At 40.0% G+C, this 12533-nt stretch overlaps 1 protein-coding gene across 2 annotated transcripts in view; it reads right to left on the bottom strand.

The window, feature by feature from the left end:
- LOC149312483 (coiled-coil domain-containing protein 149-like) overlaps positions 1–6274 on the bottom strand; it is a 70527-nt gene extending 64253 nt beyond the window's left edge. For both annotated transcript variants that reach the window (XM_089524720.1, XM_089524721.1), the window contains exon 1: positions 6186–6274. In XM_089524720.1, the coding sequence (XP_089380846.1) occupies positions 6186–6233 (48 nt within the window). In that variant the 5' untranslated portion in view covers positions 6234–6274. The remainder of the gene's footprint in view (positions 1–6185) is intronic.
- Between the last annotated feature and the right edge of the window lie 6259 nt (positions 6275–12533).

Here is a 12533-nt window from a genome sequence, read left to right as displayed (position 1 = left end):
CTTATATTCCCCTTTGGTGAGTTCCCATTTCAAAGCTTACTAAAATCAGCTTTCTTGAAGTCCAGAGTGTCTGATTATGTGTGACTTCCCTTCTCTTCTGTATAACAAATAGCACAAGAGCCTGGCCACTCTCGCCAAAGGATGCCACTACTTCTATTGACCAGTTCATCTCTTTTTGTTAGGATCAAATCCAAAATAGCTGATCCCCTGGTTGTCTCATCCACCTTCTGTACAATTAAATTGTCTGCTGGTGAGGAATTTGGCTTTTACATTCTTAAAGATATTAAGGTGTTAACATATTTCCTAACAAATGAAAACAGTTCATTCCACAACATGGGACTCTTTATATTTATTTATACGTTTTTGCTGCAGTACACAGAACTGGCCACGCTGACATAAGCTGCATAGGTGGCAGGCCTTATAAATATGTAGAACTTGCAAAGACTGAACCTAACCTGAAAGTGCCCAATGCCAAGTTGGACAATTGGTCTCCCTAGCTTACTGTTATCCATACTGTGCTAAAAGGAGACAAGAAAGACATCAAATATGATAAAATATGATAGGCGCTATTGCCTATGTGGCTAGAAAAAAGAAAAATATATATTGTACATACTTAGAAGGCCCAACCAATATTTACAACAGCTTGAAGAGTCACTAACCCTTTTCTTCATGCTGTGATCTTGTTCTAGAATGGGTAGGGTTGCCCATATTAACCAACTGGCCAGATTTTAACTGGATTCTAGAATTGTGTGACATGTCTGCTGTATGCCTCCAAATCGTTTCCGACTTATGGTGGCCATACAGTGACCCTATGATGTGGCTTTCTTGGCAAGATTTGTTCAGATGATGGTTGCCATTGCCTTCCAGCTGAGGCTGAGAGCATGTGACTTTCCTAAGGTCATCTAGTGGATTTCATGGCCAAGCAGGAATCAGGGCCTTGACTTCAGGATCACAAGGGATTATGACATGGGGGATTGGACGTTCTTATCCCATCCTTCCTGCATAATCGTGTGGAGATTTTCATATGTCGTCATTATCCTGCTCTTACCCCGTTCTTATCTTGCAATCACAATAAGATTTTCATACAACATTGCGCTTATCCCATCTTTGTCCTGACTCTGAAGTGGCATGGCACCATCACTGTGTATTAACGGAAACTCATGTTAACACAATGACGGGTGCCACTGATGGGAGAAGGATGGGATAACCGTGGACGCATAAGGACGGGAGAGATCCCTCCCGCCCCAGGTGATAAGCTCCATAATCCAACACTCCACCATGCTGCCTCTGCTAGAACTGCTATCTTGTACTTAAATACCCTAAAAGCACCACACCTCATATGATCTTGGAAGCTAAGTTGGGTCATCTCTGGTTAGTACATACATACAATTTGATTATTCATGAGTGTCATGCCACATGAGCCTGCACGCATGCACGCACTTCTCCTCCCTCCCGGGCTTCTTCCCTTGTGGTGGGAGAAGCCCAGGAGGGAGGGAACAGCTGGGAAGGGTGTGTGCACTGCTCTCCCCCTTCTCGATGCCTCAGAGACCTCATGCAAGCTCTCTGAGACATGAGGAAGGAAGACACAAGTGCATGTGCGCTCCTCTCCAACCCTTCCCTGCCGCCCTGTAATTGGGGGAGGGGTTATTTGTGATTTTTCCACATACGTGGGGGTCCTTCGCCACTAACCCTCACGAATGTGGGGGATGACTGTATAATTAAAAGATTACCATAATTAAAAACAATTGAGAGCATGCCTGTTAAAAGGTAAAACAACAAATATAGACAATGCAGCACATTATTGAAGGCCCTTTCTTCACGAGCAATCAGTTCTCAAAGGCCTGTTAAAACAAAAACAAAAAACTTTCATTTGCTATAGAAGGACAACAAGGAAGCTGCCAGCCTAGGAAGGATGTTTCAGAACCTGGGAACAGCCATTGAGAAGGCCCTCTCCCATGCTCCCATCAGATATACCTATGAAGGTGTTGCAAGAGAGAAGACACCCCCATAATTTTTCAATTAAGCCGCCAACACAAGATTCTAGCCCCCCTGGAAGCCAAAATAGGAGACGAAACCACAGCCTTGTTGTTTTGAGCTGCATTAAGTCCCAATTTTGGGAGAAAGGCAGGAAATAAATAAATAAATGGAAAAGGAACTTGTGCCTAATTGTCATTCCATGTTCGGCCAATGAAGTGTCGTAACTTCATAGAGACTTTTAAAAGGCCCCCTCCTTGGTAAATGCTGCAATTTTGCATTGCAGTTTTGTGATGCTGCAAAAGCTCAGTCCAAGGCACAAAGTTGAGGCCCGTTTTCACAGAGCTAAAGTCAAACAGGAAAGAGTACAGTAAAATGAAACATAAGTAGCAAGGTAAAGCAGGAGGAAATGCCATAATAAAATTATTACCATTTCAGGCGTTGAGGACTGTTGTTTACTCAGCAAACAGACTTAGCATTACACATTTTGCCACGTAACACCTGAGTGTAGTTTCTGCAGCCGTTTCTAGGCCTGTTGGATTATGACTCAATACTGAATTTGGCTTGTTTGGCCTATCCCAAACTTGATGCTATGGGCCATTTTCCTAAATGGGAAGAGAATGGGTACTGCAGTGTGGTTTCCTTGGAAATTTCTGGGCTTGTTCCATACTCATCTCGGTTATGAGTGATGCATGAATTTGGATAGTGTGGCTAGCCAGAAAGTTGGCATTTCAGGCTATCTTCCAGTACAGGATCCACCGGTCCTGTATTGTGTATTCTGGAAGATAGCCCCAAATGGCAACCTCCTGGCTAGCTACACTATGTAACATTATTTCTGTGGAGGGTTGTTTATGGAGGGGTGGGGGGGTGGCTTATAATAACCAGGTTTGACCGGTGAATTTGATTGGTTTCTGGAGGCCCTTAAGCTGAACCAAATTCACCAGTCACACCTGATAGGGGGGGACCTGTTCTGGGGGAAAGATCCCTATTACAGAAAACAGGATGGTACTCCAAAACCAGACCATCCCTAATCAAGTGAATGCCTGAGACATACGCCAATTTCATATTTGTGCCATTCTGCTTTCCAAAGCCAAGAATGATGGAAAAGTAAAAAGTGGTATATACAAGATGCTACTGTTAGAAATACTAAGGAAGGTCAAAGAAGAAAGTGCAAAGGCAGGCTTAATGCTAAACATAAAGAAAACAACAATAATGACCATGGAGGGTTTACATAAATTCAATGAAAAAATTGAAATGGTTAAAGAGTTCCCATACGTTGGATCAAACACTGATCGGAATAGATACTGCAGTCAAGAAATCAGAAGATTAGGAATTGGAAGGACGGCCATGAAAGAACTTGACAAAAACCTAAAGTGTAAATACCTATGTACAACTGAGCATCAAACTTAGAATCATCCAGTCCATTGTATTCCCCATCACTATGTATGGATGCAAGAGCTAAAGAGGATAAAGAGAAAATTAACTCATTTGGGATGTGTTGCTATAGAAGAGTGCTGAGAATACTATGGATGGCCAAAAAAACAAACAAATGGTCCCCTGAACAGAGCAAGCCTGAACTTCCCCTGGAAGCCAAGATGGCAAAACTGAGGCTGTTGTATTTTGGCCACATCATGAGAAGGCATAGCTCATTAGAAACGACAATCTTGAACAGGTAGAGAGTAGTAGAAAGAGAGGAACACTGCACACCAGATGGCTAGACTCAACCAGGGAGGTTGTGAACCTGAATCTGTAGGACCTGAGCAGAGAAGTGGAGGATAAGGGGGCCTGGAGATGTCTCATCCACAGGGTCACCATACGTCAGGGCTGACTTGGAGGCAGTTAACAACAAAAACATGGGATATATGGTTCAGAGAGACTGAAAAGAGTGTGTGGAAATGTATACTGAACATATGGAGAGTTCCTCTTAATTTGTGTTGCTATAGTGCATGTGTGTAAGAGATTGTTAAATCTCCTGTTCCACTGCCTGTGGTCCCAGTCTGGATCCCATCTGCATTTACTTCCTTTTAATTAAAGAATGAAACATAACATTTGATGTCATATTACATAATGCATTTAAATCAGTGATGGGCAAGCATTATCCTCTGGCAACGTACATGACCTCTCACCAATGGACATGCTGGCCTGAGGCCAACAGGCATTGAGCTTCAGTGCAACAACATGTGGAGCAGACCCAACCTATCCCTGATTTAAAATAATTTTAACTGGGCTGGCAGGCCGCAATCCTATACACTGACTCAGAGTTAGGTCCAGTTTAACTTCTGAGTCGAACATAAGCAGAGCCATACTGGATCATACCAAAGGCCAGGTCCCTACTTGAACAGGAGCCAAAGAGATGCCAGGCATAGGATTACACAGGTGCTTCCACGCCTCAGTCAATTCACCAGTAGGAATAAGACACATAAACTCAGCTGCAATCTTTACCTCTCTGTCCCTGCATTAAAACAGCCGGAAACTGGACAGAGTGGCGTGGGAGGAAGGAAGTCTAGAAACTGCAGCAAAACAATGCTTTGGTTAGGAACAACCAAAACGGCACTAAAGATTTTAGCAAACTTCTGAGTTTTGCAGTTATGGCACCTGGTCACACTCCGGTGTAGACGCACCCTGACTTTGAAGGGGCACCCTGGAAACCAGAACAAAATGGGACCCTATCATGGCACAAAGTGTTTCATTTTAAAATATATAATATATGTAATATTATTTGTGTGTGTGCATGTGTTATATTTTATAATAAATAAATAATTATAAAAATAAAAGTTTATTTCTATCCTGCCTCTCCCGTAGGATTTTAAAATGAAACACTATATATATATATATATATATATATATATATATATATATATATATTAAACATACATTATGTGTGTGTGTCACTCTTACAAAATGGGACCCTGTCATGACACAAACTGTTTCATTTTTAAAAATATATTATTATTATTATTATTATTATTAGTGTGTGTATATTATATATATTTATATATATATATATATTATATATTTTTAAAAATATATTATTATTATTATTATTTGTGTGTGTTATATATTTATATATATTTTATTATATATTTTAAAAATATAATATATTATTATTATTATTAGTGTGTTCATATTATATTTATATATATATATATTATATTTTTAAAATATATTATTATTATTATTATTTGTGTGTGTATTATATATTTTTATATATTTTATTATATATTTTAAAAAATATAATATATTATTATTATTATTAGTGTGTTCATATTATATATATATATTATATATATTTTAAAAATATATTATTATTATTATTTGTGTGTGTATTATATATTTTTATATATTTTATTATATAATTTTAAAAATATATTATATTATTATTATTATTATTATTATTATTTGTGTGTGTATATATATTATATATTTTTAAAATGAAACACAGACACGTATATTATATATATCAGGTGTCTCCTACAAAATGGGTCCCTACCATGGAACAGTGTTTCACTGTAAAATAATATTATATGTGTGTGTGTGTGTGATATATATATATATATATATATATATATAAATGAAACACTGTACCATGATAGGGTCCCCATTTTGTAGGACTGACACCTGCTGACTGGGTCTCCCCCTTTTCATATACTACACACACACACACACACACACACACATATATATATATATATATAAAGGGGCACACCCATCCAGCCAACAGGTGCCAGTCCTACAAAGACTTAAGTGTCTATATATCAGTGCTTCCCAAAGTTTACTCTTCTATATGTTCTAGGACTCCAGCACCCAGCATTCCTGGCTGCTGGCCAACCTGAGAGGGGCTTCTGGGAGTTGAAGTCCAAACAAAGGAGGACCACAAAGTTTGGGAACCACTGGCCTATATATAGAGCCAATTAGGGTTTTGTTGCTATGGAATTCTGGGAGTTGGAGTTTGTTGTGGGCCCAGAGCGGAGCGGAGCTCCGCTCTGGGCCCCACAACATACTCCAACTCCCAGAATTCCATAGCCTTGAGCCAGACAGAGAGCTAAAGCGCTCCCAAACCGGGTTATGTCTCCAATGTGCTGCCCAGAGGTCCTCTCCCCTCCTCAGGGCCCAGGGAGGAAGGGAAGGAGCATACAAAGCCAAGGAGTCGCGAAATGGCGGCTGCCTCCCTCCGTCTCCCTCCCTCCCTCCGTCTCCCTGAGGCCTCTCACCTCGCTCACCAGCCCCTGCCAGTCGCTCTCCGTCCGGTGCGAGTGCATGGCGGCCACTGCTGTCCCTCTCTGGGGATGCTGTGTGTGGAGCGACGTGGGCTCCTGAGGAGGAGAGAGCAGCCCGGCCTCCGAAGTAGAGGCGGAGCCCCAGCTGTAGGCCTCGCCTCTCACCTGGCCCCGCTGCTCCAGGGCCCAAAGCAGGCCTCAGCGGCGCTGTGCTTATGGCTGCCTTTGGGAGACCTTGTCTATAGGGTTTCCTAGCCTTGTGAGGTCGCCATAGCCTCCCCCTGAGGCTGAGAGAGTGTGACTTCTCAAGGCCACCCCAGTGGGTTTCCTATTGCCTCCCCTGAGGCTGAGAGAGTGTGACTTCTCAAGGCCCCCCCAGTGGGTTTCCTATTGCCTCCCCTGAGGCTGAGAGAGTGTGACTTGGCCTGTTTATTTATTTGTTTATTTATATCCCTCCTCTCTCCCAAAGCGGGACCCAAGGCAGCTCATGTATATAAGACACCGCAATTGAAATTGTACAATTAAATATCATAAAAATATAAAATTGCAGACACAAAAATATAAAAGATATTAAAAAAAGATATTAAAACAACCCAAGGTTACCCAGTGGGTTCCCCTCAGCCTTTCCCTGAGGCTGAGAGAGTGTGACCTGCCCACTTCAGTAGGGTTGCCATCATTCTCTACTAAAAACTGGGACAAAATTTAGACCAAAATATAGGACAATTGTAGGATAAAATTTAGCCCAAAATGTAGGGCATTTAAGGTCCTCTGTTTTTCTTAAATGTCCTACATTTTGGGCTAGATTTTATTCTACAATTGTCCTATATTTTGGTCTACATTTTGTCCTACATTTTGTCCCGGTTTTTAGTAGAGAATTATGGCAACCAGCCCAAGGGCCACCCCAGTGGGTTTCCATAGCCAAGCAGAGAATCAAATCCTGGCCTCCAGAGTCCCAATACTCAAGCCACTAATAGCATCCCTATCATAGACCAGAAATGGCAAAATGAAGGCCTATGACTAACGGGCCCCAAAAGACAGGCCAAAATAAAGCTGCTTCGTCGGGTCACTTTGGTGGCATGCTGATTAACGTGCATCTTTATATTTTTGGGATTTCATTAATGACAATGCATTTCCGATGTCACTTTATTGGCGCAACTGCGTGTGATAATCATTTGTGCAATTAGTCGCCATTTCCGCTTTATTTGTGGGGTGCTTCAAATGCGCTTTAATCTCTCTTTAATGCCGACATTAGCCCCGGTGTGACAAACTCCATAGTCCCAACACTCAAACTCTTCATCTCAGGAGGCTGTCTCTAGAAAGATCTTGTAGCACCTTGGAGATTTTCAATGAGTCTCAAAGGTGGTACAAGATCTACATACTAATTCTACAGACTAACACAGCTATATCTTTGAATTCCTCAAGAAGCAGTCTGGATTACAAAGAGTTTCCATTTTGGGTGAATAAATGGCAGGTTGAGTGCCTCTGAGCATGTGCCAAATGCCACCTTCCTAAAGGGATTGGCCTAAGAGTAGAGTGCGTGTTTAATGTACTTTCATGGAGTAATTTTGTTGTACCTAGCACAAAAGTGAATGGTTTTCACTTTCAGCTATGATTACTATTATTACTATTATTATTATTATTATTATTATTATTATTATTATTATTTGTATCCGGCTCTTTTCCCAGGACTGGGACTTGGAGCGCCTTGACATCATTAAAAACAGTACAATTAAAAACATTTTTTAAAAACATACATTAAAAAGGAATTAAATTATTACGGTATTAAAACAGATAGTTATTAAAAGAATAAAACATATTTTAAAAAGATAAAACTATATGTAGAGAAAAAACTGTATCAAATTTTTTAAATGGTCCAATTTTAAATTTTAATATTTTAAAATGGTCCAAGCTATACGGTGTTATTATAAAATATATTTTCAATTCCATGTTTAAGTGATGGTTTCATTTGTTGGGATATAACTGTATAGTACTTGGGAATATATAGTACTGTGGTACTTTGTTAGTAACCCTCTTTCTTTTTTTGCATACTTAAGGTGCCATTGCTATTTAATAGTTCTTGGAGAGACTTCTGTTAACAAGTTTTATTAATATGTTGTGAAAAACACGGGTTAATATAACTAATAATTTATGTCTTTCAAAAATCTTTGCTTTTCTTTTTTAGCATTTCCAGCACTGAAGAAATTATGGGATTTTGTCAGTATGACGTATTTTATTCTTTCGTAATGATCATCTTGCGAATGATGATCATTAACTGAGAGTGAAAAGTGGTCATAAATTTCTTTATTTACATAATACTTTTTTCACAGCAAGATGTGCCCAAAGCCGCTTACAATTAATATGACTTGGAAAAATACTTCACCTTTGTGGGGAGGATGGAAGAAAAAAGGCTTTTAAAAAAAATAATAATAAAAGAGACAAAAACAATGCAACAGCCCTAAGGCAAATTCAGCACTAAAATGAAATCACTGAGGCTAAATACACAGAGAACAAGCTAAAAATGAAATGGCTAAAAAGAGCTTAGCACCTCCAAAAGCTCAAAGAACCTTGGCATGGGAGCCTGGTTAAAACAGAGTTTTTTGGAGAATGAGCCGGAGGTGTTTTCACCAGGCTTGATATTATAATTGGTTTCTTGAAATATTGTTCCAGAGTTTATATAGTTTATTGTCTGCCTTCCATGCCCCCACATAATAAATGTTTAGTAAATCTTTATATGGATTATGGAAGAGGGTTTGTTTTTGTTTTTAAATACCTTGACAGATAACATGTTTTCATAGCCAGACTACATTGCCTTCCTTTGGTGTTGTACTATACTGTAGATTTTATAGATCTGCTTTAAGTCCCACTTTGGGACAAAGGCAACATATTAAATAAATAAATAGTAATTGATTAAACCTGATGACTACTTTTTTATTTTATTTATGTCCAGGATTTATATCCCACCTTTCTCCCACAATAGGATTCCTCTCATAAACAAAACAGAGTAAAAAGATGTAAGTACTGTACATCCATCACTGACAAGGACCTGTCTCTTACACTCATTCACTTAAGGGCAGAGGTTGATGAACAGTTGACTGATTGATTGACTGACTGAATTTATATCCTACCTATCTCCCAGTATGCGATTAAAGGTATTCCTGCACCAGTTTATCACTTCTAATGTGTCTCTAGGATATCCTGTTGACTGGAACAAAAAGAAGGGCTCTGTGTCATCCATATAATGACAACAAACAGTAAAGTATGTGAAGTTGATCTAAAGCCCAGAGATGTCTGAATGGGAAGGCATGCATTAATGTAGCTTGGTCCCAGCCTAGCCTAATAGGGCTTTAATGACCAAGACATGTAGCATGTAAACCACAGAGAAAGTTGACACAGAACTGGGTTGTTATGTTTTCCACAAGTACCAGACAAAAGCCTGACTGTAAATTTTCAAATTTCAAAAACAGCACCCCATAGAGAACATTACAGTAGCCTAATGTGGAAGTAAATAAAGCATGAAACCTGCAACTTAGGGCTTGTCTTCACTGGCCAGAATATTCGGGGCTGCCCCTGGACTATTCAGGACCTGAATTCCCCTGTTGCCTGTGCTTTCTCCCAATTGCCTTCCCACACGATCCTGAGTTGTCACCCAGTGCAGTCTCTGAGGTCACAATGAGATGCCCAGCCAGGCTATTGATGCTGGGTGCCTCGTTCTTACCTCAGACTTGCTCCCACAGTGGTAGTGCAAGACAGGTCACAGGGACCATGTAAGAAGGCAGAGACGAAAACCCAGAGCAAAAGGTAAGGTTTTTAAATTTGAGTTAAGCAGAGGAAAGGCTATCGGGATGTGGTGGCCCAGCGGTTAAGACACTAACTCCGATGATTGCAAAATGGGTTGGTGAGCAAGATCCAAGTGCTGGATGATAAGGTGAGCTCCCATTACTAGTCCCAGCTTCTGCCAACCTAGCAGTTCGAAAGCATATAAAAGTGCAAGTAGATAAATTGTACCACTCCAGTGGAAAGGTAACAGCTGGCCACATGATCACAAGGTAACAGAGATGACCACTGCCCTCTACAATCGGACATGACTAGACAATCTTGTCAAGGGAAAACCTTTCCCATTACCTTTAGAGGAAAGGCTAAATCAGATGTGGACATCATGAAGACAGTCTGCACCTGATTTGGGGGGTTGTGCTTGTGTCATGTAAACATGCAGCGAGCCCAGCAGGAATGCAGACTAAATATCTCCTACAGACAAGGTCTAAAGTCTGTCTTCCCTAAAAGAGGATTCGACTGGTATATGCCACCTTAGCAAATAGAGAAGCAGCAAGTCCAAAAATACACCTCTTTCAGAATCCCTGTTCAGACATTCAAATAACAACACATGCAGTGGGAATGAGCAACCTAACTCGGGAGGCCCGATTCTTGTCACTTACGTTGAGAGCAAGCAATTCAAGCAGCTTTTCCTACTCAAAGCTGTCCACATAACCTAAAACATGGGGAAGGGAAGGTGTTTCCTAACCTGAATAGGAATAGAATCTCCATTTTTAAAAATAGAGTCCCTTCTGGCTTCTAGACCACCATGCATTCCTGAACCAACACCAGATACCAATTTATCACTTCCACTGTCTCTCTCGGATATTGTGTTGACTGGAACAAGAGGAAGGACTGTGTGCCATCCATTTAATGATGTCATCTTAGTCTAACTCTTACCCACCAGTTCCCTACAGATACTAAAATGTGTGGCAAACAAGATGGGACCTTGCATTATCTCTCACACCTCAGGCTATGGTGTCACACAGTGCCACTCTTTGAAATACACCTTCAAAGAATGAACAGGATGACTGCAAATCAATGCCCTGCTTGTCCATCACTTCCAGACAAGGCAGAAGAACACTATGGTTGATGGTATCAAATTCCACCAAGAGACTCAGGCAGCATCCCCACTTCCATCTCTGGTACAGGTCAAAATGACCAAGATAGTTCCAGGGCTAGAATTAGGCACTGAGAGTAAGATTAAAATGGATTAAAATAATTGTTTTAGCTCTGCTACAGACTTATTCTGTATGCATACTCAGAATGTTATTTGTCTGGATCAATGTGTTTTTACTTCTGTTCTCCCTTGGCCTACAGACCGTTAATGATACCAGTGCCAAAGTACAGTAGTGTCACATTCTGGTTCAGGTATGTTCTATTGAAGGTTTCCAAATGAGAAGAATACATACACACTCCCTTAGGTCTGAAGAGATAAATTATCAAATTTAAAAGTGTGCCCACCACTGTCGGAACGTAAATCCCAAGAGATTAACTTCTATTAGATTTTTTAAAACACCACAAAACTCCATTTGTGGTAGCACCTGTACTGTGTATCTTCCTGAGAGAAGTGACAACTCTCTGCCATGAGGTGCTACTGTGTGTGTTTCCTTTAAATGGTTGATGCTTTTGTGAAAGTTTTTGTCTTTTTTGGGGCTATGTGGCCATTTTCAAGAAGAGTTTATTCCTGACATTTCACCAGCATCTGTGGCTGGCATCTTCAGAGAACATAGCTACATAGCTCGAAAAACCCACAAAAAACTATGGATGCCAGTCATGAAAGCCTACTTTTGTGAAAGCTTTAAGGTGCCTTGAGGATGAAAAGCAGCCTGCAAGTTTGAATGTTTGAATGCCCTGAAAACATCCAACTAGCTGTTCTTGGAAATAGACTCCCGGACTAAAGTAATGCAATTCTTTTTTTCCCCCAAGGGTGATTTTTAAGAAGAATGCTGCAGATGGAGCAATACTATAGATACATACATTTTGCATTACCATAAATGCCAAGTTTCTTTCAAGAGTTCTTCAAGCTGCTCCAAGCTGCTTTCAGTTCCACTGATTTCACTGTGGACCCATCATTTTATTCTAATTTTCATTCTAAATGAAACAAAGTCATTCAGTTGAAAAAAAAAACTTTGTTTTGCTTTTGGGCAACAAAGTTAATATTTAATTGATTTTGATTGTTTTAAAGCCCAATGGATGGTTATTAGCAAAGCACGAATTTATATGTTGGCACTGCTGCACTCAATGTTACATAAGGAACATCTTTTCAAATGTAACATGATAAATGGAGATGAAACTGGCATAAAATCCCATAATGGAACCAGTTTTCTGAAGAGTTAGTCTTTGTTTAGCAGTTAATATATAGCAAGACACTGCAGCTGGAATGTATGGGAAATGTGAAAAAAGAGAAGATACCTCCTGAATGTCAAGTAATGAACACAGTCTTGGTATGGTAAAGCTACTTCTTGGTTCAAAAATTTAAAAAGAACAACAACAAAATGATACAGTCTATTACAGCCTTCCCTATACTGA

This window comes from Sceloporus occidentalis, unplaced genomic scaffold, assembly GCF_023333645.1.
Source record: "Sceloporus occidentalis isolate IW3139 unplaced genomic scaffold, rSceOcc1.0.p SCAF_5, whole genome shotgun sequence".
Classification (NCBI taxonomy): domain Eukaryota; kingdom Metazoa; phylum Chordata; class Lepidosauria; order Squamata; family Phrynosomatidae; genus Sceloporus; species Sceloporus occidentalis.
This window is presented reverse-complemented; position numbering and strand designations above follow the sequence as displayed.